The sequence below is a fragment of the Neovison vison genome, chromosome 12 (assembly GCF_020171115.1).
Source record: "Neovison vison isolate M4711 chromosome 12, ASM_NN_V1, whole genome shotgun sequence".
NCBI lineage: Eukaryota > Metazoa > Chordata > Mammalia > Carnivora > Mustelidae > Neogale > Neogale vison.
In genome coordinates this window covers 129017810-129044267 of record NC_058102.1, presented here as the reverse complement: position 1 = coordinate 129044267, position 26458 = coordinate 129017810, and the positions used below count along the sequence as shown (strand labels likewise).

General features: G+C 39.9%; 1 protein-coding gene across 1 annotated transcript in view; it reads left to right on the top strand.

Annotated features, from left to right (window-relative positions):
- Positions 1-23856, top strand: part of DNAJC1 (DnaJ heat shock protein family (Hsp40) member C1) — a 228442-nt gene extending 204586 nt beyond the window's left edge. The window contains exons 10-12 of the mRNA XM_044228968.1: positions 19143-19191; positions 20611-21065; positions 23641-23856. Of these exons, the coding sequence (XP_044084903.1) occupies positions 19143-19191; positions 20611-21065; positions 23641-23709 (573 nt within the window). The 3' untranslated portion in view covers positions 23710-23856. The remainder of the gene's footprint in view (positions 1-19142; positions 19192-20610; positions 21066-23640) is intronic.
- Positions 23857-26458: the final 2602 nt, after the last annotated feature.

Here is a 26458-nt window from a genome sequence, read left to right as displayed (position 1 = left end):
TGTCAAATAAATAAATAAAATCTTAAAAAAAAAAAAAGAAAGAAAGCAGAATAAGAGGTTAAAGACTGAAGGGAATTGCAATTAAAAATGGGGTTCTGAGGAGTCTCTCAAACAGGTAATTCTCAAGCAGGGACACAAAGCAGGTGAAGAAGCAAGGCTGTCTGAGAAAGTGCTCCACATAGAGGAAACAGCATTTACAAAAGCTCTGAGATAAGATCATGCTTGGGGTGTGCAGAGTCTAGCATAAAGGTCAATATGGCTGTCAAAGAGTGAGTGGGAGGGGCGCCTGGGTAGCTCAGAGGGTTAAAGCCTCTGCCTTCCGCTCCGGTCATGATCCCAGGGTTCTGGGATCGAGCCCCGCATCGGGCTCTCTGCTCAGCGGGAAGCCTGCTTCCTCCTCTCTCTCTCTCTGCCTGCCTCTCTGCCTGCTTGTGATCTCTGTCTGTCAAATAAATAAATAAAATAAAATAAAATAAAAAGATTTAAAAAAAAAAAAAGAGTGAGTGGGAGGGGATTATAAAAGATGAAGGCAAGAAGCAGTGGACAACCAGGCTATCTACAACCTTGCTGGCCACAATAGAGTGTGGACTTTACTCTGAGTGAGATGGTTAAAACACTGGAAATGTTTGAGCAAAGGAGTGCAAGATCTAAACGGGTCGTTCTGACTGCTCTGTGGAGAAGACATTGTGGTAGGAAAAGTATGCAAGCAGGAAGGCAGGCTAAGTAAGATGCTGTTTCAGTTGTTCCTGCAAAAGATGATGGTCGTTTGGACCAAGGGTTATTGAAAGAGTTTGGAAAAAGAGGTTGAACTCAGGATATAATATACCAAAAGCATGTTATTTAATTATACATACACTGTAAACAATAACTATCATAACTATGAACAGAAATTACTGACTCTGGATGTAGGGTATGTTGCTTTTCTTCATAAGCCCTTGTTGTATACTGCTTTTTTTAAAAGCTATTTTTAAAATAATATTTTTAAAGCCTTTTTTAAAGTTATTTTAATATATTAATTATATATTAATTTATCTATTACATATTAATTAATATAAGTACTATTAATATATAATTATTATATATTATATATAATTAATATAATAACATATATTACCTTGATTTTTAAAACTACTTTTAAGAATCTAAGGAAAAAGAATATGTTGCCTTTAATATTTTCCCATATCGGTATATAAAAGATCTACCTCATTCTTTTTTTTTATTATAAAAGTTTTATTGATTTACGGAAATAGGAAAATCAATCCTAATATTTGTATGGGACTACAAAGGACACAGCCAAAACAATCTTGAGAAAGAACAACAAAGCTGAAAGCGTCACACTTCCTGATTTCAAAATATATTATAAGGCTACAGTAATCAAAACAGTGTGGTACTAGAAAGAAAACAAATGGACAACAGAACAGAAAACCCTGAAGTAAATACACACATACACAGTCAACTGATCTTCAACAAGGGTGCCAACTATACACAATAGGGAAAGGATAGTCTCTTCAGCAATGATGTTAGGAAAACTGGATAGCCACATGCAGAAGAATGAACTGGACTTTTACACCATGCAAAATCAACTCAAACTGGATTAAAGAGTTAAACATAGGCCCTGAAACTAAAACTCCTAGAATAGGGGAAAGCATCCTGACATTGGTCTTGCAATGATTTCACTGATAAGACACCAAAAGCATGAGCAATATAAACAAAAATAAACAAGTGGAACTATATCAAACTTAAAAGTTCTGCACAAAAAAGAAAACAGTCAACAGAATGAAAAGGTAATCTGTGGAGTGGGAGAAAATATTTGCAAACCTTCTATCTGATAAAAGATTAATCTCTAAAATATATAAGGTTCTCCTATGACTCAAAAGTGAAAACATCGGATAGAACAGACTCTATGGCCTGACAAGAGGCCACAGCAAGTAGCTCAACCCTCTCCCATCGCTCATGGCAAAATCCCATCAAAGCGCTGCCACAAGCCTGACAGTGTGTAAGCAGCCCAGACGAGGGCTAGCACCACTCCAGAGTGAGTCCTGCCCCGGGAAGATGGGAGGAGAACCACAAACCAGTCTGACTGACCCCAGTGGGCTGGGGGCAGGCAGCTGGTCTGACTGTAGGCCCCACCCACCCACCACCAAAAGCTTCTTAGGGGACAACACAGGGAAAGTGCCTGCAGTTTGGTGCTACTTTATCTCTGGTAAACTCCTGGTGTGACTGAATTCAAGCCCAAGGAAGCCCCCAACTGGCCCACTAACACCACAGGGACCAGACTCTGGCCACAACAGGCAGAGAGCCATTGCAGTTTGAACTGAAAGCAAACACAGCTCCACCACAATGGTAGGACACCCCTGTGGCAACACACATAGAAGACACCCCTGAAGTGCCATGTTCTGGGACATGCACTGTGGGACCTCTTTTTTATCAGGCCTCTACTTTCAAGTGTGAGAAACATAGCTGACTTTCCTATCACAGAGAAACAGACACAGCAATAGACAGAATGAGGAGACAGAGGAATATGTCCCAAATGAGAGAGTGGAACAAAATCAGAAGAGACCTAAACAAAATGGAGGTGAGTAATATGTCTGATAGTGAATTTAAAGTAATGCTCATAAACATACTCACTAGAATGGAGAAAGGAGTGCAGAACTTCCATGAGATCCCCCACCAAGAGATAGCAGACATAAGAAAGAACCAGTTAGAGCTACTGCACTCACTAAATGGAAATAAAAATAGACCACCTAGAATAAATAGCAAACGACAGGAAACAGAACAGATCAGCCACCTGGAGGACAGAGTCATGGAAAGTAATCAAGCTGAGAAGATGATAGGGGGAAAAAGTACACAAAATGAGAATAGACCCAGGGAATTCAGCGACACTGTCAAGCACAACAGTCGCATTATAGAGATGCCAGAAGGAAAAGAGTGAGAAGATAGGGCAGAAGATTTTCTGAAGAAATAAGAGCTAAAAACTTCCTGAATTTGGGGCAGGAAAGAGAAATCCCAATCCAGGAGACACAGAGAGTTCCCAACACCACCAACCCAAAGAGGTCTACACCAAGACATAAAGTAAATAAGATGGCAATAAGTAGTGATAAAGAGAGAAATTTAAAAGCAGCAAGAGAAAGGAAAGCAGTGACATACAAGAGGAACCCCAAAATGCTATCAGTAGGTTTTTTCCAGCAGAAACTCTACAGCTCGGAAGCTGCATGATAAATTCCAATGGCTAAAAGGAAAAAATCTACAGCCAAGAATACTCTGTCCAGCAAGGTTTTCATTTAGAATAGAAGGAGAAATAGAGTTTCCCAGAAAAGCAAAAGTTAAAAGCAAAACCAGCCATGTCCCTATCACACATGATGCCATCAGCCTGTGGGTCCCAAATTCACAGTCCAGCCGCCCTCCTGCCTGAGTCAGCATGCACGCCCTGCTACCTACTCAATGCCACTTTCACCTCAGATTACCAAGGGCTCAAACTGACGCTCTTCCCCTCAAATTCCAGCCCCGGTGCTCAAGTTTGTGCACAGAAGTCAGCCTTATAATAACAGCTGAATGAAGCAACCCAAGCAGTGACACTAATTCTGTGGAATATATAATGGATAAAAGGAGTGTCTTAGGCTGAGAACATTGCCAACAAGCACACCAAAGAACAATATATATAGCATGATTCTGGTTAGTAAAAGAAACAAACCCAGGAAAATTAAAATAGGATGAAACCAGAGAGGGAGACAAACCATAAGAGACTCTTAATCATAGGAAACAAACTACGGGTTCTTGGAGGGGAGGTGGGTCAGGGGATGGGGTAGCTGGGTGATGGACATTAAGGGGGTCACTTGATGGAATGAGCACTGGATGTTCTATGCAACTGGTGAATCACTGGACTCTACCTCTGAAACTAATAATACATTATATGTTAATTAATTGAATTTAAATTAAAAAAGGAACCCCCCCCAAGAAAAAAGCCAAAACATCTCACATTACTTGTAAAGTTAATCAGGAATTTAATGAAAGGCTCTCTTTTTAAATAGTTAAGATGAATTCTATTATTATTTTTTATATTTTTCTCTCCAGAGCATCTATAGAAAAGTTTAAAGACATTGAAGAAATAATAAGAATGAACAGCACTGCTTTCCACCAGTTGGAAACATTTTTAGGTGGTTTATTTAATATTCAAATAACAGAATGCCCTTTGTACTTGAAAGGTACAGTAGTACTCAGTTATAATGGGTGTTCAATTCATATAGAGTTGGCCAAGATTAAATACTACTGAATGAAAATAATGAATTTTCAGGACTTTATTCCTTTAATTACTGAGTATGTGTATGTGTGTGTATATATATATATATAATATATATGTATATTATATATGTATATATAATATGTATATTTTATATATATAAATATATGTATATGTATATATATAATTTTTATTATATAAAATATGTATATATTTAATATATACATATATGTGTATATATTTAAAATATGTGTATATATTATATAAATTATGTATATATAAATATGTGTTATATATGTATATATTTAATATATGTATATATTTTTATATATTTAATTTGTATTATATAAAATATGTATATATTTAAAATATGTACATATTTTATATAATAAAATATATAATATAAATTATAATTTAATATTATATTATATAAAATGTGTATATATTTAATGTATAATTAATTTATGTGTGTATTTTATTATATAAAATATGTATATATTTATATATGTATATATTTTATTATATATTATATAATTAATATAAATATATATATATTATATCCCAGGACCCTGGGATCATGGCCTGAGCTGAAGGCAGATACTTAAAGATGGAGCCACCCAGGCACCCCTATTTAAATAATTTTTATGATTAGAGTAATACTTAAAATGTCATCAACCCAGCCAGAATTTGAAAAACAGGACTTGAGATTATCACTAGTAGTCAACATTTATTTTCTGAGTTATCTGAGGATGCCAGAAACACACTATATATAGCTCAGAAAATTAGAAAATTCTTCTATATAGTGAACAAAAATATGCCACCATATAACTCTCCACTAATCCTAATTGGACCTTGGAATTTTCATTTTGCTAATTTAATTTTCTGTTACTTTCATCAGTGTTTTCACTAGAAGGAATGAAACTATTTTAGATTTTTTTTATCCATTCTACCCTAGCCCGTATGTCTCAGATTTGATTGTAGATCCCCTATTTCATAAGAATTTTAAAGATAAACTTAGGTATACCTGTATCAAGAAGAAGGATTATAAAATTTTTTCTACTTGGAATTAGAAAATGGTAAAACAAATTTTCCTACAATTCTACAATTCCTGTAACTATTAAAACACATGTAGTAAGAGTGTTATCCAAAAGCCTACCTTAGGCAGTAGCCCACAATATTATTAATTCAGATACTGAGGAAGAAGAGAAGCCTCATCTGCGTGAGACCTATGTAGAAATATATGTCTTCTCCCAAGAGAAGGCTAGAAAAAAGTCCTGAATATTGATACAACCTACCTTTAAGTCAGAGACCTTATCTTCTATAATTGCACATCATATAAAAGCAGAATGAGTAACTGAAATCTTCATTATAGAATTTGTGAGAAAAATAACACTAAACAATTCAAATTGGCACATGTATTATTGAAGTCATCTAGATCTAAAAGGGAGAAATAGATTTGGTGATGACCAACCCAAACAGTGACACTAGTTCACCTCCAGTGTCATCTCTGTTTGCAGATGTCATATTATATACAGAAAACCGTAAGGACTCCACCAAAAAAAAACCTGTTAGAACTAATAAACTATTTCAGTAAAATTGCAGGATACAAAATCAATATACAAAAAAGAGTTGCATATCTGTGTACAAACAACATAATTATCAGAAAATGATATTAAAACAATTACATATACAATAGCATCGAAAAAAACTAAAATACTAGAAATAGATTTAACCAAGAAGATGAAAGACCTGCATGCTGAAAACTATAAAACATTGATGAAGATATTCTGTGCTCATGGAATGGAAGATTATTATTAAAATGGAAGAATAGGGACACCTGGGTGGCTCAGTTGGTTAAGCAGCTGCCTTCGGCTCAGGTCATGATCCCAGTGTCCTGGGATCGAGTCCCACATCGGGCTCCTTGCTTGGCAGGGAGCCTGCTTCTCCCTCTGCCTCTGCCTGCCTCTCTGTCTGCCTGTGCTCGCTCACTCTCCCTCTCTCTCTGACAAATAAATAAATAAAATCTTTAAAAAAAATAATAAAATAAATAAAATAAAATGGAAGAATAGTATTAAAATGCCCATACTACCCAATACAATCTATAGATCCACTATATATAGATCAATATTCCCGTGGCATTTTTCATTTAAATTGAACAAAGAATCCCAAAATTTGGATGGACATCCCCAAAAAAATATCAACAGTCAAATAACCTTAAGAAGAACAAAGCTAGAGGCATCACACTTTGAATTTCAAGCTATATTAAAAGCTGTAGTAACCAAAATAGTATGGTACCAGCATAAAAACAGACATAACCAATCAATGGAACAGAATAGAGGCCACGAATAACCCCACACATACAAGGTCAACGAATATTTAACAAAGAATATACAATGGGGTAAGAACAGTCCCTTTAATAGATGGTGCTGGGTAAACTAAACAGCACATGCAAAAGAATGAAATTGGACACCTACACAAAAATTAACTCAAAATGGATTAAAGACTTTAACATAAAACCTGAAACCATAACTCTACTAAAAGAAAACAAAGGGGGTAAGCCTCTTGACATCAATCTTGGTGATGATTTTTTGGATTAATGCCAAAAGCAAAAATAAACAAGTGAGACCACATCAAACTAAAAAGCTTCTGCACAGCAAGGAAACCATCAACAACACAAAAAGGATATCTATGGAATAGGAGAAGATATCTGCAAACCACATATCCAATAATGATTTAATATTTAAATATATAACGAATTCCTATAATGCAACAGCAAAAAAAAAAAAAAAAGAAGAAGAAGAAGAAGAAAGAAAGAAAGAATTTAAAACTGAGCAAAAGAACTAAATAGACATTTTTCCAAAGAAGATATATAAATGGCTAACAGGTATATGAAAAGGTCCTCAATACACTAATCATCAAGGAAATACAAATCAAAACCACAATGAGACATCACACCTGTTAGGATGACTATTATCTAAAAGGCAAGATATAATGCTGACAATGATGTGGAGAAAAACAAACAGCAAACTGTTGGTGAGAATGTAAACTAGTACATTTTCTATGAAGACAGTATAGAAGTTCCTCAAAAAATTAAAAATAGAGCTACCATATGATTCAGCAGTCCCACTTCCAGGCATATATCCAAAGGAAATAAATCATCATCTCAATGAGATCTGTATTCCATGTGCATAGCAGCATTATTCACAATTAACTAAGTATGGAAACAACCTAAGTGTCTATCAGATGAATAGATAATGAAGATGTCATTTTATATGTATATGTATGTATACATATACATATGTATATGTGTGTATACACACATATACATATGTATATGTGTGTATACACATATATACATAAATATACATAAATATACATAAATATATGTGTGTGTATACACACATATACATAAAGAAACACAAAGGAATATTATTCAGCCAAAAAAAAAAGTCAAATTAAGGATGACACTGTTGGTGGGAGTGCAAACTGGTGCAGCCAATCTGGAAAACAGTATGGAGGATCCTCAAAAAGTTAAAAATAGAGCTACCATAGGACCCAGCAATTGCACTACTAGGTATTTGTTTAAAGGATACAAACTGGATTTGATGATGACCATACTCACTAAAAGAAGATTTTCATTTCTTGAAGTGACATGCTATCATACTCAAGGCAATCTAGCCATTAAGCTTTATATTAGACCATTACTTGTTTAGAAATATCTTTATCTGCTTAGAATCATAAATAATATGCCGAGGATGCCAAACTTGCCCCCAAAACAATTTTGTGATTATTACCATATACATCTTTTCTTCTGAGACAAAAAAAAAAAAAAGATATTCTCAAGAAAAAAGGATCATCTGCAGTTCTCATTGTGATACAACCATTTTGTGATACCAGGAAATATGAAGTTGACAAAGAGCCTAAAGTATTTTTTTTTTAAGATTTTATTTATTTGACAGATCACAAGTAGGCAGAGAGGCAAAGAGAGAGAGAGGAGGAAGCAGGCTTCCCACTGAGTGGAGAGCCCAATGCGGGGCTCGATCCCAGGACCCTGGGATCATGACCTGAGCCGAAGGCAGAGGCTTTAACCCACTGAGCCACCCAGGCACCCCAAAGCGCCTAAAGTATTAAAATAATTACTTTACCACATAGAATTAGAAAATTAACCATTTGTGCTTTGCTTTTTTTCTAGAAAGTTCTAAGTTGTCTTTTAAGTGGGAGAAAAGTGTGGTTCAAAGATTACTATGGTGACATCCCATTAGTTTCACTGTTTGATACTGAAGCTCTGAAGGACTCAGATTATAGCATTATTTGTTTTGTATGGTAGGCCAAATTTTCATATATACTATATTTAGAATTCTCAGTCAGTACAAGGAGTAATTACCAGGTATTCTCAAACCAATTCACCAATACCTTCTCTGGGAGGAGACCTCCTGAAGTCAAAACAAATATTAAACACTGACTTCAGAAACTTTACTTCAAAGGAACCACAATTTGATTGGACTTGTTTATTGAGCAATTTATGCCCCAGGGCATTTTGTAAACAGTAGAGCATCTGTTAGCATTTAGTGGTGTTTAACATTCAGTGGGGTCAGATGAAGAGAGGAATAGAGTCCTCTCTCTGCACATACCACTGTCATCCAAAATTACCAGGCCTGTCCATACCTGCACCTTCCTGAAGAGCAACATCAGAGGCTTAACACTGTAGGGGACAGAGGGGCATAGACTTCACTAAAATAATTGACCCATTCACTGAAAAAACATGCAAATAACAATAACAATTGTGATGGGGGTGCGGGTAGGGAAGACAGGAAGGGGAAACCAGTAACCAGAACTGCTGCCATATATTATCTAAATATTCAGTTTACAATGAAAATAAATGAGTCTTGGGGATGCCAAAAGTACATGTGACTCTTGATCTCAGATCATGAGTTTGAGCCCAAAATTGGGTGTAATGATTACTAAAATAATAATAATAATAAACTTAAAAAAAATAATGTGGGGCACCTGGGTGGTTCAGTCATTAAGTGTTGGCCTTTGACTCAGGTCATTATCCCAGGGTCCTGCGATTGAGCCCAACATCAGGCTCCGGGCTCAGCAGGGAACCTGCTTCTCCCTGCTTCAACCCACACCCCCTGCTTGTGTTCCCTCTCTCACTGTATCTCTGTCAAGTAAATACATAAAATCTTAAAAAAAAAAAATGAGCCATGGAAAGAACCAAGAAACCATGAAAAATAGAAGGCAACAGAAACTGCTCATGAGAATGAACAGATTTAGATTTAACAGAAAAAACTCAAAGTAGGGATGCCTGGGTGGCTCAGTTGGTTGGACAACTGCCTTTGGCTCAGGTCATGATCCTGGAGTCCTGGGATCGAGTCCCGCATCAGGCTCCCAGCTCCACAGGGAGTCTGCTTTTCTCTCTGACCGTCTCCTTGCTCATGCTCTCTCTGTCTCTCTCTCAAATAAATAAATAAAATCTTTAAAAAAAAAAAAAAACTCAAAGTAGCCAATATAAATATGTTTACAGAACTAAAGGAAAGCATTAATAAAAAAAGTAAAGTATGATGAGAGTGTTACATCATACAGGGAATATCAATGAAGAGAAATTATTTTGAAAAAGAAGTGGTAATTCTGGAGTTATATAATAATTGAAATTTTTAAAAATTCACTAGAGACTAGGATCCACAGTAAATTTGAACTGACAGAGGAAAGAATTAGCAAACTTAAGGACTATTCAAGCTGAAAAACGAGGGGAAAAATAAAAATAAACAGAGCTTCAGAGAACTATGAGATACTGTTAAGCACACCAACATATGCATAATGGAAGTACTGGAAAGACAGAAAAGAAAAAATATCCAGAGAATAATGGGTAAAAACTTCCCAATTTTTTTTAAAAACACTAGCCTATACATCAGGAAGCTTAGTAAATTTGAGTAGGAAAGCCTTAGATATTGACAGAAGGCACATGTAATTAAAATGATAAAAGCCAAAAATGAGAAAATCTTGAAAGCAGCAAAAGAAAAATGATTCAACACTAACAAGGGAACCCCTCCCTCCCACACCCAATAAGATTAACAGCTCACTTCTCAGCAGAAGCAATAGAGGTCAGAGTGCAGTGGAATAATACATTCAGACTGCTCAAAGAAAAACCTGCCAATCAAGAATCCTCTATCTAGCAAAACTATTTTTCAAAAAATGAGGGCCAAATAAAAACTTCAAGATGAATAAAAACTAAAGCCATTCAGTCTGAAAGCAAGTGATCCCACATGGTAATTTAAATCCATATGAAAAAACAAAAAGCACCAGTGAAGGTGAATAGGGAATTATAAAAGACCATTAGAAATGCATATGTTGTTCCTAAGTAATTTTATAAAGCAATTGTATAATAGATATATAATGTTTGCTTGGCCTATTACATAGAGAAAGATGATTTATCTATAATATACTTGCTCTAAGAGCACAAAGGAGGCAGGTGGGAGCAAAGTTTTATTGGGCTGAGTAAACTATAGGTGATAAAATAATAATTATGACAAAGTATTGTTGGATTTATAACATGAATAGCATATATAATGATTATATTACAGTTTGGAGAGAAAAGGAATAGAGCTCTATAGAAGTAGTGTTTATTTTTATCATTGGAATTAAGCTAATGTAGAGCTGAAACTGATTTTCATAAGTTAAGATGTATATGGTAATCCCTACAACTTCTAAAAAAAAAAAAAAAACCTCAAGAGAATAGTAAAAAAAAAAAACTTTAGGGGTGCCTGGGTGGGTCAGTGGGTAAAAAAAGCCTCTGACTTTGGCTCAGGTCATGATCTCAGGGTCCTGGGATCGAGCCCCACATCAGGCTCTCTGCTCAGCAGGGAGCCTGCTTCCTCCCTGCCTCTCTGCCTACCTGTGATCTCTGTCAAATAAACAAATACAATCTTTAAAAAAAAAATTTTAAATGCTACACTAGAAATTCACTTATACAAAAGAAAAACTGTATTCACTTACACAAAAGAAAGCAACAATGAAGGACTAGAGGAACAAAACAATCATAAGAAAAAAGCAAAAGGTAAAGTGACAAGCTTAAAAACAGCTATATCAATAATAACATTAAATGTGAATGGATTAAACAATCCAAAGAGAGATTGGCAGGCAGGGTTTTTTAAAAATCATGATCTATCTGTATACAATCTACAGGTGATACACGGTTAGATTCAAAGAGAAATAAAATGAAAGACAAGGATGGGAAAAGATAGGATTATGCAAATAGCAACCATAAGAAAGCTAAGTGGCTATACCAATATCAAACAAAATATTTAAAACAAAAAGTTACCAGAAATAAAGAGGAATATTTTAAAAGGCCAATCCAGAAAAATATAACAGTTATAAATATATGCGCCTAAAGGCTGAGCACCAAAATACATTCAACAAAACCGGATATAAATGAAAAAAGAGGTGCCTGGCTGGTTCAGTCAGTATAGCATTTAACTTTAGATCTCAGGGTTGTGAGTTTGAACCCCATGTTTGGTGTAGAGATTACTTAAAGAAAAATAGAAAATTCAGTAACAGTGGTTGCAAGTTTCAATAACCCCACTTTCAGTAGTGTGTAGAACTAGACAGAAGATCAACAGGAAGACTTGAACAATATGATAAACCAACTAGACCTAACATATCTGTAGAACACTTTATCCAGCGAAAGAATATATGTTCAAGTATGCATGAGACAATTCTAGGATAGGCCAAACAAAAGTTTAAACAGATGGAAATAATGCAAAGTATGTTCTCTGATCCTAAAGGAATGAAATTAGAAATAACAGGGGGAAAAAAAAAAAACAGGAAAATCAACAAATATGTTAAAATTGAACAGCAGACTCCTAAACAACCAATGAGTCTACAGCCATACCACCCTGAACACACCCGATCTCGTCTAAATAATGAGTCAAGGAAGAAATTACAAGGGGAATCAAAATTCTTAAACATGAATGAAAATGAAGACATAACACACCAAAACTTAGGTAATGCAGCTAATGCAGCTCATATAGGGAAATTTATAGCTTTAAATGCTTTATTAAGAAAGAGGAAGAGTGGGCACCAGAGTGGCTCAGTTGGTTAATAAGTGTCCAACTCTTCATTCTGACTCAGGTCATGATCTCATGGTCATGGGATCAAGCCCCAAGTTGGGCTCTGCACTGGAGCCCTCTTCCCCCCCCTTAAAAAAAAGAAGAAGAAGAAAGAGGGGCACCTGGGTGGCTCAGGTGGTTAAGTGTCCAAATTAATCTCAGCTCAAGTCTTGACCTCAGGGTTGTGGAGTTCAAGCCCTGCATTAGGCTTCACACTGGGCATGGAGCCTACTTAAAAAAAAAAAAAAAAAAAAAAAAAAAGAGGAAGAAAGATCCTAAATCAGTAATCTAACCTTCCACCTTAAGGTATTAGAAAAATAAATTAATTAATTAAAATGAGCAGAGGATAAGAAGAAGAGCAGAAATTAATGAAATAGAAACTAGAAAATCGGGGCGCCTGGGTGGCTCAGTGGGTTAAAGCCTCTGCCTTCGGCTCGGGTCGTGTTCCCGGGGTCCTGGGATCGAGCCCCACATCGGGCTCTCTGCTCAGCAGGGAGCCTGCTTCTCCTCCTCTCTCTCTGCCTGCCTCTCTGCCTACTTGTGATCTCTGTCAAATAAATAAATAAAATCTTTGAAAAAAAAAACTAGAAAATCAATAGAGAAAAATCAGTGAACTCAAAAGCTAATGCTTAGGAAATATCAATAAAATTCACATTTAGTTCGATTGACCAACAGGGGGAAAGGATTCAAACTGCTAGAATCAGAAATGGGGTTGGGGGAAGGACATTACTACCAGCTTTACAGAAATAAAAAGGGCTGTAAAGGAATACTATACCAGAAACAAGTATATGCTAAGAAATTAGATATCTATTTTTCTAATAGATATAGATGAAATGGACAAAATTCCTAGAAAGACAAACTGCTAAATCTGAATCAAGAAGAAATAGACAATTGAAATAGATCTATAACAAGTGTAACAATTGAACTAGTAATAAAAGAATCTACCTACGAAGAAAAGCCCAGATCTAGATGGCTTCACCACTGAATTCTACCAAAACTTTAAAGAATACCAGAACTTCACAACATCTTCCAAAAAACAGAAGACAGTGAACACTTCCCAACTCATTTTATGAAGCCAGTATTATCCTTATCCAAACCAGAAAATAACAAGAAAACTACATACAAATATTTTTATGAGTATGAATGCAAAAATCCTCAATGAAATACAGCGAACTTAATCTGGCAACTTATAAAAATAATTTTATACCCTGATCAAGCAGGATTTAATCCAAATATTGAATCTTTGAAAATTACCGTAAAATTACACTGTATCAATAGAATAAAAAAATCACAAGGTCATCTCAATAAAAGCATATGACAAAAGCCAGCACCCTTGCATAATAAAAATACTAAAAATTGGAATAAAGAGAAGTGCCTTGACCTGATAAAAGCATCTACTAAAAACCCACAGTTATCATCATGCTCATTGGGGTAAGAGGGGATGTTTTCCTGCTAAGATAAGAATAAGACAAGTATGTCTGCTCTCACTGCTTATTTCAACATTGTACTAGAGGTTCTAGTCAAGGCAATTAGCCAAGACAAAGAAGATTGAAAACAAAGAAGTCAACAGCTTCTCTCTGCAGATGACCTGACTTCATATATACAAAATCCAAAGGAATTAATGTTAAAAACTGTTGGTACTAATGAGTTCAGTAAGATTGGAAGATACATATCAATATACAAAAATCAGTTTTATTTTTATACCTGCAGTGAACAACCTGAAAATTTAGAAAATAATCTTGTTCATAATAGATCCAAAAAAAAAAAACATAAGAATTAGCTTAACAAAAGAAATATAAACTTTAACTCTAAAAACTACTATAAAACATTGTTGAAAGAAACTGAAGATCAAAATAAATGAAAAAATGTCCCCTGTTCATGGATCAGAAGTCTTAATTTTCACGATGGCAATATTCCCCTATATGTAAGAGCTAAAACTATAATTAGATCAATTGAACCTCATCAGATTTAAAAACTTCCATGCTTCACAGCATACCATTAAGAAAGTGAAAAGACAACCACAGAATGGGGGAAATATTTACAAATCATTTATCTCATAAAGGGCTTATATCCAAAATATACAAAGAGCTCCTACAATTCAATAATAGAAGAAATCACCCAAATAAAAAAATGGAGAAAGGATCTGAATAGACATTTCTCCAAAGAAGTTGTACAAATGGCCAATAAACACATGGAGAAATGCTCAATATCCTTAGTCTCTAGGGAAATGCAAATCAAAACCACAAGATACTACTTCACACCCACTAAGATGGCTGGAATCAAAAAGTTTGATAACAAACTTTCTTCCATAACACATGTTTGCCAAGATGTAGAAAAATCAGAAGCCTCATACACTTACTGCTGGTGTAAATATAAGATGGTGCAGCCATATTGGAAAACAGTATGGCAGCTCCTCAGAAAGTTAAATATAGAATTACCATATGTCTCTACAGTTCCACTCCTAGGTATATACCCAAGATAAATGAAAACATTTTGCCCAAACAAAAACTTATACACAAATGTTTATAATAGCTTTATCCAAAATAGCCAAAAGATTGAAACAATGCAAATGATTATCAACTGATGAATGGATAAACAAAATACAGTACGTTCATACAGTGGAATAGTATTCGGCACAAAGGAATGAAGTACTGATATGTACCACAACTTGGATGAACCTGGAAAACATTACCCTAAAGGAATGAAGCCAGCCACAAAAATCCATTTATTATTATGATTCCAGTCATACAACAGTCCAGAACAGGAAAATCTAGAAACAGAAGGTAGATTCATGATTGCTTGGTGAGGGATGGGGTAGGTGGGGAGGATGATAGCCAAAGGGTATAAGGTTTCTTTTTGAAGTGATGAAAATATTCTAAAGTTGGCCATGATGATGGCCATCCATAACAATATACTAAAAACCACTGAATTATACATTTTAAGTTGGTGAATTGTATGGTATATGAATTATATTTCACTTAGGCTATTTTTTTAAGATTTTATTTATTTGGGAGAGAGTGAGTGAGAAAGAGCAGGAGTGTGCAGAGGTAGAGGGAGAAGGAGACTCCCCACTGAGCAGGGAGCCCAACATGGGGCTCAATTCTGGGACTCTGGGATCATGACCTGAGCCGAAGGCAGACACTTAACCAACTGAGCCATTCAGGTGCCCTTCAGTTAAGCTATTTAAAAAAAAAAACAAAAAAGAACAAGAGAGATTTTTGTGTACTATTCTACAATAATCTCTAAAATATTTTGTTAAACAAGATGCAATAAAAAAACATTTATTTCACATCCTATATGTGGTGGTAGCTGAATCTCTGAGTTAAAATTCATAGAACTATGTGACAAAAGTGAAAAAGATAATTTTATTGTATGATAATCAAAAAACAACATCTTAGAAAACATAATAGAAATTGAGAGAGAAGAGGGATTGTCACAGAATTGGTCACCCTGGTAGTGAACATCAGGGAAGTCATCAAGAAGGGAGTCACAGGGGCGCCTGGGTGGCTCAGTGGGTTAAGCTGCAGCCTTCGGCTCAGGTCGTGATCTCAGGGTCCTGGGATCGAGTCCCACATCGGGCTCTCTGCTCAGCAGGGAGCCTGCTTCCTCCTCTCTCTCTCTGCCTGCCTCTCTGCCTACTTGTGATCTCTCTCTGTCAAATAAATAAATAAAATCTTTAAAAAAAAAAAAGAAGGGAGTCACACTTGATAGTACCTTGAAGGATGGTTTGGCTCTAGACAGATATTTAAGAAGAGATTTGATGAAAGGAAAATCATGTCAGGCATTGTTAATGTTGAGCAAAAGTACAAGGTAGGGAATTTCTGACTATCTGGGGAAGCATTAATTATTCAGTTTTGCTCAAAGGAAAGCTATCTATGAGAAAGAGAACAGATCAAATTGTGGATCTCCTTGCATGTCAGGTTAAGAATTAAGGGGACCTGGGTGGCTCAGTCAGTCAAGCGTCTGCCTTTGGCCCAGGTCATGATCTCAGGGTCCTGGGATCCAGCCCCACGTCAGGCTCCCTGCTCAGTGGGGAGTCTGCTCCTCCCTCTCCCTTTGCCCCTCCCCAACCCTGCTTGTGTGCTCTCTCTCTGAAATAAATAAAATCATTAAAAAAAAAAAAAAGGAATTAAACATCATACAGTCAGCGATGAGCCATGAAAGGAGTCTAATCAGAACTCCACTGTAAGAGTGTTACTCTATAAAAAATATTAGTAAGTAGGAGTCCAGTTAGAAGACTGTTGTAGTGGTTCAGTCAAGTGAGAATGAAGAACTGACCCAGGAGGTGGCAATCTGTGAGAGAAAGGAACAGATGGGGTTGATGCTGTGGAGCATGTGGCTGGGGAGCGAGAGAAAAGACCACGACCTGACAACAGGTTATGAGCCTGGGTAACTGGGATGCTAGCACTATCAAGAGAAGGAAGCGAAAGCAGAGCAGTTGATGATTTTGAGGAACTAGGAGGCCTCTAAAGAAGAGATTTAGTGGCAATTTGAGAGAGAAGCCACGTTAACAGAGCAGAAAGAGACATGGCCCATCTCTTCATCTATTAAAGAAGAGATTTGGATTCCAAGGCAGTGTGTTACAGTGATTGAGAGCAAAGATTTAGAACCCAACTTGCCTGGGCTTAGCTACTCATTAGCGTTTTATTTAATCTTGGACATGTTATTTATGCCTCCTGGGACTCGGATTCTGTAAAATGGGGATAATAATTATATATCTACCTACCTAATTTGACTGCTGTGGGGAATAGGTGTATGGACAGGTATCTTAGAACAATGCTTGGGACAAAGAAAGCTTCTTGTTTTATAGATGAAGTCCTTTTCGATCTGAAGATCCATTGTTGTGATTTGGCCAATTTCTGTGACATGCTATTCCAAGGTAGAGGTCAGGGCCAGAGATGCAGGTTAATCATTCCTTTCCTGAAGTAATATTAAACAGTGGTATGAGATACCAAAGGAGAAAATAGAAAGGGCAGATGAATGGCAAGGACAGATTTATTTGGGGTGGGGGGACAGTAGGCAGTGAAGGAACATTTGGAGAAAGAGAAAGCCAAGTGGAGTAGAAAAGACAATGCAAGATCATCTTTTAGAGTAGAGGCCGCTTGACCTCAGTGTGAATTATGGAATGTATCTGATGGACAGGGAGAAACTGAAGATGAAAGCAAAGGAAATTCACAGATGGAGCATAGTTCTGTGAAAACTCAAGAGGAAGGAAGATAATTTCTTTGAATTGGGATAAAAGATAAGAAGGGTATATGGTGGTGCAAATCAGCTGGGAAAGTTGGAATGCAAAGAGGCTCGTGTTGGAGAACTTCCTTTTTTCTTATATTAAATAAGAAACAACTTCATCTGGGAAGAGAGGAAAGTAGGAAATAAAAGTGTAGAGTGTTCTTAAGCAGCTTTAAATATTTTCTCAAATTCTTGTCCTTTGTATGAATGAAAAACAAGTGATCCATGTCAATTATAATAGGTAGTATCTACTAAGCCTTTAATATCTGCTCAGCATCATGGTAAGAGCTTATTTCAAATTTAGAACCTAACAGGCAAATAGTATTACTCGAATTATCCACATATGACAGAGGGTAATGCATAACACAGAGAAAAGATTAGAAATTGCTTGAAGTTACCCAGCTAATAAGAGGTGGGATCAAGACAAGTCTACCTAATTGAGTTCTTAACAATCATGCTTTCTGAGGTTTTACTTTCAAATTTCATTAAAGCGGTGAAACATCGGTTCAAGAATATGCATGCATTAATGGGACAGAATACAAAATATAGAAAAATAGTTCATGTAGACAGTGGAACATTTCATAAAGTCAGCATTTCAAATAAGTAGGGAAAGGATGGCTTGATTGATAAATTCATTGAACAATTAACCTTTTTTTTTAAATTAATTTGACTCTGTATTTTAAAATGTTTATAACAAAAATCAGAGCAGTGGTTGTCAGTGAGAATAGAGATTAAATCAGGGGGACAAGAGAACTTTCTGGGATAATAGGAATGTTCTATAATTTGATTAGAATTAAAATGGTTACATAGGTCCTTTTCTTTGGTTAAAACTCACTGAATTGTACATTTAAAATCTGTGCATTTAACTGTATGTAGATTTTATCTCAGTTTTAAAAGAGGGAAATCCATATGTAGGTTTCCAAGACATCATTAAATGAAAAAAGGTACAGAATGAGACCAATAATGTGATACCATTTGTAGAGGAAAAAAAAGAAATAATTGCCACTGAACAAAAATATTGCTTTGGATCCACCCTCATGTATGTAAGGTCTCGTGGGTCTTGGGTCTAACTGCCCTACTCCACCAAGAGTCTTCCTCTAGTGTCAGTCTTCTATGTTCTTGCAGTTCATTTATGCTCTAACATTAGTTAAGAGTAAATCTCTCCACTGTTTCTAATACTCATTGTTATAACATTCTCTGATGAAGAAAGATAGCCTGTCAGCAAATCCTAACTGAAAAACACAACTTGTTTGTATAGTGTATTTTGAAAAGTAGCCTAGTACGATGCAACCGGCATTGAACTAGAAGTTGTCAGGAGATCGAGTTCTTGTTCTGACTCTGCACCGGTCACACGGCTGTTTTGGACCAAACCATTTAATCTTTCTGGGCTCCAGTCTCCTTGTTGGTTAAAGACATGAGCATGAGTGGATGGGTGACTGAAGGTCCTTCCAGGCCTAAGATTCCGTGAGCCCATTTTATTCCCATGAACCTTCTGTGAAATTGGTCAATTGACCTACAAGACTCCTATGGAAAGTAAGGTGTTCCTTTGCTTTTATTTTTTGGAACAGGTGACAACCAAAGCCAAGCAGCTGAAGGAGTCGGTTACCTGCTCCCCAGGTGAGTCAACACCTGCTTCATCCCACTAATCTAAAGTGATTCCTTCAAATATAAACCCCCTTTTATAATAACGACTTTAAATAAAATGGTTTAGTAGTTTAGGCCAATGAACTCTGTTGGTCATATCCCTAAAAGGGGTCAAATCACAGGTACCAACAAAACAGTCCAGCCCTACACACACACACACACACACACACACACACACACACACACACACACAGAGTGGATGCTATGAAGGAGTTAATAAGTTTAAAAATCTATGAAAGCCTTGTTCTTTGCTAGTATTGGGTTATTGGGTGAGGGGGCACAGAGGGGGAAGCCACTCTGCACACCCCACAAATTGTCTGTGCGCTTCCTACACAGCCCACCTCCTTACCACCAGGCACACAGGGCAGTCTTTCAGAATAGACAAGCGGCTTTCCCAAGAATTCCATATTTCTCAAAATAGGTTTCCTCCAGATTAACTGCAATTTTCCTAGAGTCTCTGTACTCTTTGCTTGGAGCCAGGAAGAAAATACTTCCTAACGCCTTCCAACTTAAATACACATCCCAAAGAAAGCAATACAGGTGAGCAAACCCAGAAAGTCATCCCCAGGGCTCTGCAAGCTTCAGGCAAGAGGGCATTTCCAGATTCCTTTTCCACAGACACAGTTATTTGTCGGCACAGAGGCTGAAATAGGCAATGAGAGGCTGTGTGAAGGAAGCCAGCCTCCAGGACACTCTCCAAAATGTCTTCTTGGAAAGGCGGTGTGGTGTAGACTGTGGCACAGATACAGATCTTACTAGAGAATCGGTGGAGCGGGTAAGAAGTATGAACAGAGTAAGAGCTAGGACATTGAACATTCAGGGGGATCTCTGAGATGGCACCCGTGGCTGGGAGACAGGGTCCGTTTGCCCTTTACTGTCCAACATGGCAGCACCAGGAGCAGCTTTGAGCGGAGAGCGGGTCCCACAGAGTCGGTGGCTCACCCACAGATGGGGAGCATAGATAGCACAAGGTTTGGCAGATTCACTTTAGCTTTGCTAATGGAATTAGTAATAATTCTGGATGGTAAAGAACATCCTTCCTTACCTAAAAAGTGGCAGGTTACTCGTTCTTGAAGAGCTCTTTGCATTCTTTGGTCACAGCCAGACTGTGTATAACCCACTGTCCCTCAAAGTGTTGGGAAGGACAGAAACTTGGAATCAGGCAGAATTTGGGGTCAAATGCCACCTCTGCTGCTTTCTGAGCCCGATTTTTGTCATCTGTAGAATTAGGACAAGGATACCTATTTTTCTAGAATACTGTAAAATTTAAGTAAAATAATACATGCAGAAGGCCTTATTACCACACTGTCTGCTGTGTTGGGGGCAGTGTTGTTACTCGTGTCACCTGACCTGATCCACCCTTCTGTCCGTGTGATGTGTCCTTCCTCACAGGGATGGTCAGACTCTCTGAACTCAGATCTACAGCTCAGAATTCCAGGCCCACCAAGGCCACCACGGCCTTGCCAGATGACATCATCACCCAAAGAGAAGATCTAAAGCAGGCTGGGGAGGAGGATGAGGAGGACGAGCAAGAGGATGATGACGAGCAGGAGGCAGTGGTCCCGGAAAGCCGGCCACGGAGGCGAAGGCCAGCCAGGCTGCCTGAGGCTGCTGCGAAGGTGGAGCCTGAGGAGAAGTTCAGAGGAAAGAGGCAGAAGGACTTTGATATATCAGAACAAAAGGAATCCAGTGATGAGGAGAGCCAGAAGAAAGACAGAACTCGTGCTGCCGAGGAACCCTGGACTCAGAGTCAACAGAAACTTCTGGAATTAGCATTACAGCAGTACCCAAAGGGATCCTCTGACCGCTGGGACAAAATAGCCAAATGTGTCCCATCTAAGAGTAAGGTGGGTGATGGGCGGGTAAGAGGAGGCCTCTGCACTGGTTTTAGAATACACTGAAGTGGCTGCGGCAGCTCGTCCTTCACCTTATTCCTATGCTTCTCTCTCCAGCTGCCCAAGCGATCTTACTTGACCAGTGGTCTTCCAGTGTAGTTCTGACAGCATGTTGAATCTGTGCCCCGGACTGACTAGTGTATATAAATGAGGTCAAGAGTCTAAAGTAACATTCTATACCAGTGGATTTTCCTCAGGGAAAATTCCATGTAGAGAACATAAATTTCACCCACAACGAGTCTGCCAAATTTCTGGAGCATTCGCCCCAGTCTGGCAGTCTGAAAGCTGCCCGGGACGGCTGGCCCGTAGCCTCATCACACAAGGGCAGCAGGAGCGGCTGTGCAGGCCCGCAGGCCCTCCCTCGCGGGTAGAGGCTCCGGTAACCTGCATCATGGGGGACGTTGCCCTCTTGCTCTGCAACGAGCCTTCGCCCGAGAGCATATGTGTGGTAGGTGATTGTGTCGTTGTGGTCATCAGACCTGCAGGGCAGGTCACTCCAGACTCTAGAGGAAGGCGGGGGTGGGGGTCCGGGCAAGGACATTTAGGATTCAGCCCACCCTGGAGCCTTGACTGTTTATACTTAGCTCTTTTCCCTGTTTACAGCTGTTAGGTCTGCTGAAATACACTTGCAGATCATTCTCAAAAGAAACCTCAGACGGGCGGGCAGATGGGCTGCCCCCGGGGAAAGCCAGCCCCTCACCCCAGTCTTTGCCCGCTGTCTGCCAGTTCGGGGCTGTGGCGCTTGTGGTGTGAGCCTCCCATTCGGGCCCTTCGTGAGACACACACGGTTTCCTAGGTTTCTTTCCTCGTCGCTCTCCTCTCAGTCTGAGGCACCAGGAACGCTGAGAGATCGAAAGAACGCGTCTCCTCTGCCTTCTGTGCCTAGATCACTCAGTAGCCTCTGGGCACATTGATGTTAATTTACTTTTTTTTTTTTTAATTGAAATTCTATGTTGGAAAACTAGCTCGTGGCCATGAATGTCCCCGTGTGTACAGGTCTACATGTCTATCACCTACTTGAAAATGATGAAGTTGAGAATTCCCGGGGAGAAAAATAAACCATTAGCAGTTGATCTATTTGAGAAACACAGATTCTCCCAGCCTCTCCAACTGGTTTGCCAGAAGTAATTATTTTCCCTGAATTTCTCTAGCATCTGTCAGGACACAGGCATCTACATGTGTGATGAATTGACATTGGCTTGAAACGAAGGAGCTGGAACTGTGGATTCCTAAGGATAGAACATTCAGAAACTCAATGCCTCAGGGTTTGGAAACCATCCTGTTTGAACCAGAAATAAGCAGCACTTTTATTGTCCTGCAAGTGGTCCCTTTAAGCCTGGACTATAGAACCAGTTCCGGGAGAGGTTGCCTGCTGGCTCTGCCTGCTCTGGAGCGGCTCCTTGTAAGTGGCCTCCAGGCCACTGGGTATCTGGCCCTGAAGGAGGAGCCTTTGCCGGAGGCGCATCCTGGGTTGGGGTGGTGGGGGGTGCTCAGGGCTCAGGAGGGTCGCGCTGTCCTCAGTGTAATGTTGGGCTGCACTGAGGTCATGCACTAGCTTGTGCTAGTGGGCAGCAGAGTTAGAAGAAAAGGCTGATATTTTCAAAGACCCTATATAGGTAGATTCTGGGGAGCCAGAAAAAGCACTTATATGAAGAAACTCTCACACCACGGCTAAGCTAGAATCCTAGGAAGAGAATGAACATTCATGCTCTGTCCGTGGCTGATCAAAGCATCTGGCACAGAGCAGAAATCATTTCACCCTAGACCTCAAGTTAGTGAAGGCTTCCAGTGCCTTTGAGGGGAGTATACTTTGAACAGAAACAGAAATGGATTCTGGAAAGTACCTTGTGACAAACATGAGAGTAATAAAGCCCCTCCCTAGTCTCCCTCCAGCTCTGCGTTAGTCCTGCATCCTCACCCCACGGGGTGACAGCTGCAGGCAGCTGGGATCTGAAGCTGGTAGTTCTGTGGCAATGGGCCGGGGATGTAGGGGGCGGGAGCTGGGACAAGCTGGAGGAAGAGTCTGGCACACTGCCTGCCAGGGTCCTAGGAGGCTAACAGGACCACCGCAGGAAGGTCCCAGCAGCCCCTTAAGGAGAGGCAAACCCAGACGAGAAAGGGCATCATGAATGCCTGGCCTCAAGTTTTTTGGTTCCTCTGATAGGGCCATATGATGTTATAGTAAAATATAAAATGATCATTTTTGGATCATTATTGTTAGCAAGTTGGAAGTCCTAATCACAGTAACAATGGTGCGCCTGACACACAGCGGCCCTGGGCCCCTCAGCGCAGGGATTCACACTCCCCCTGGGGCAGGACTCCCGCTAGCCTTCTCCGGTGGCCTCATCTACGGTGAGCAGCTGCACCCAGCCAGCCAGTCGCGGGCAGGCTCTGTGCCGAGCGAACAGACTCGAGGCCGCCCCACTCACACAGGGTGCAGCCAGCAGGCAGGCCACCGTGGGCTCGGCCACGACACTCACTGACTTGTGGAAATAACCGTCTCACCTCTCTTTTTCTCTTCCTACAGGAAGACTGTATCGCTAGATACAAGTTGCTGGTTGAACTGGTCCAAAAGAAAAAACAAGCTAAAAGCTGAATATTCTGGAAGATGATGTTCACCTTCATTTTCCAAAAATGATTATTTTAAAAGTCTTATGCAGAAATTTGCATTTTGTACCTCAGTATTTCTATACGTCATGTGCCTTAGTAAAACAAAACAAAAAAATTAAAAAAATTTTTTAAATATTGTGCTATATTGTTTAAACAAAGACTGTGTTAAAGGAGAAAAAAGATCTGGGTATTTTACAGATTATTTTCTTTCTCATCATTACAAAGTTTACTTTCCTGCAAACAAACTCAGTAGCACCCACAATCAGCAAACACAGGACTTTGAAGGAGCACACAGTGAACTAACATGTAAGAATTAACGTAATGTATGTCTTTGACCAAAGAGCTCACCGCTTTCAGAAGCTAATGGGTAGCCGGCCGCAGGAGCTCAGGAAGACAGATACCCGCTCACTTGAGAGCTAGCTGGCTAAGAATTATGTGCGGCTATCTTCATTAGTTAATTCTATCTAGAAAAAAAGTCAGTCTACATGAATAAGGATAGAAGGCGATGAAGGTGAGAAGCCCCCAAGCTAGGCTGGTGGGCAGAGTTCCGTTCCCCACTAGAGCCCGCAGATGATGTGGGGTGGGGGGGTCAGGCACCCACAGCGACCCGCTGGCAGCCCCCTTCTCCAGGCCCAGTGCCTCCCCTTTCCAGAGCCACCAGGGGCAGACTTAGCTACTCACGCTTCAAGGCCCAGCTCTGTGACATGCGGTGACTTGGTTTACTCCTTTGTCTCCATTCCTCGACCGGGGGAGTAGGAAATAATGGTAGCTGCTGCATAGGCTGTTAGGACAATCAAGCAATAAATTTACAATCAAGCGTAAAACCTTTAATGTCGCACTGGGCACGGGAAAATAGAAGTGCCCTTTATCTGTCTGACCGTCCAGTCTTCCCGTTACCGTCACTTTAAAAGGCCACTGGCACATGAGAGGACTGGGGGGTCTGATGGGGCCTGCCCACTGCCCTTCCTCGCCTGGGGAGCCCCAACTCACTGGGGGGCTCCCAGACGCTGCAGTCTCCTCTTCTGGCTGTGTGGTCTTCAGGGAAGGAGTCTACATATTGCACTAGGTACCCCCAAAAAAGCCTTTTACAGCCTCTGCTATAGGATTTATCCTGACACGGCCCACGGGCAAGGGGCCCCACAGACGTGGTCTCTGATGACAAGGGGTTCAGGCCCCAGCTCTGCTGCCTCTGACCTGGGGCCTGGACCCACCTCCCTTGCGCCTCTCCATGCTCATTTCCTGCCCTGAGAACTGAGGCACAAAGTGTCGGTGAGTGGCGTTAACATGAAGGAAAAGGCCTTTAGGCTGGTCCAGTCCCCGCCCCCGCCTCTTCCTCGGTTACGGTCTAAGGAAAGGGCAGAGTTTTAGAGTCAAAAGAGCCACATCTGAATCTTAGGCCAAGAGCAGTGCGCAAAAAGTGGGAACCGAGCCATGAAAATTGTTTGGAATGCTTGGGGTTCAGAAGAAGGCGGGGGAGGGCCAGGCACAGAGCATGGACACAAGGGTTGAGGCACAGGATTCAGTTTGATTCTTCGAGGTCCACACCCAAGACCCCAGCAGAGGACAACTGCAGCACAGACAACAGTCCATTTCTCTAGGATTTGGAAAGCCCTGGGTGGGCGATGGGCATCCCCTTTGCTTATGCCATCCAGCTGCCCCATCCCCAATGTCTCGACGCCACCCCTCTCCACAACCAGGTGGAGCCCACAAGGGAGCCAAGGCTTTGGGGCCTTTTACCCCCTCCTCTTCTGGAGGACAGGTCTTTTATCCTTTAGTGATTTAGGTTTACGTTCTCCACTGAGACAAAATTCTCCCAGCTTCCATTTGTTTAAACCACTTAGAGCTCCTACTTTCGTGCCTCCTCACATGTCGACATCTCACAGAACCCCCCACTGGCTGACCAGGTTCTGCCCAGCAGCCAGCTCTCCTGCCCATGGGAGGGGCCAACCCCATTCCATGGGGACTCGGGAGGTGACAGGCTGTGCGGGCTGAGTGTTCTTTCTTTCTCAGCTGTGCCTTACCCAGCTTTATCTGTGGAAACAGACCACAAGGCTTGGATTTCCAGCAAGGAATCTACTCCTTCTGTGGCATCTGTGTGGGGAAACATCTAGAAGTTCTACACAAGCCCTTCACCCAGATCAGTCACGTGGGCTGGTTCAGCCCAGCCTCACAAGGGGATGGTCAATTTTGGCTGGAATATTGCAGCCAGTGGGGTTTCTGTCCCCGGTGTGTTTTCGAATTCCCTGCTCAGTTTTAGAATCAGATCAAAAGTTTCTACTATAACTGTTTTGAGAGAACTTAAACACCTCTTACCTCCAGACTTTTTCTTGTCATGTGCCAGTCCCACTCCCCACACCACGTCCACCTACCCCTTTGAAAGTTGAGAACTAATCCCTTTAAAATACCAGCTATTTCATTCCTACTTATGTCTGCGGCGTATTTGTCGTAGTTGTTTTTAGCAATTAGGTTTTTTCCTAGAATTTAAGGGGCCAGTTTAAATTGTGATATTCTGTATATGGGATGGACCATATACTGTGCAGGACGGTACCGGTTTACACCTGTCTCAATCCGCTGCTTGGACAGTGTGTTACGTGGTCACGGGTCCATGTGGGATCGCTAACAGATGGCCGGTCCCCAAGGCCCTCGAGTGATTCTGAATTCCCCTTGTGGACAGACAGCTGGGTGACTGCAGCAAGCATTCAGTTTGCCTTTGCCCTAGAAAGCCTCCAAGGGTA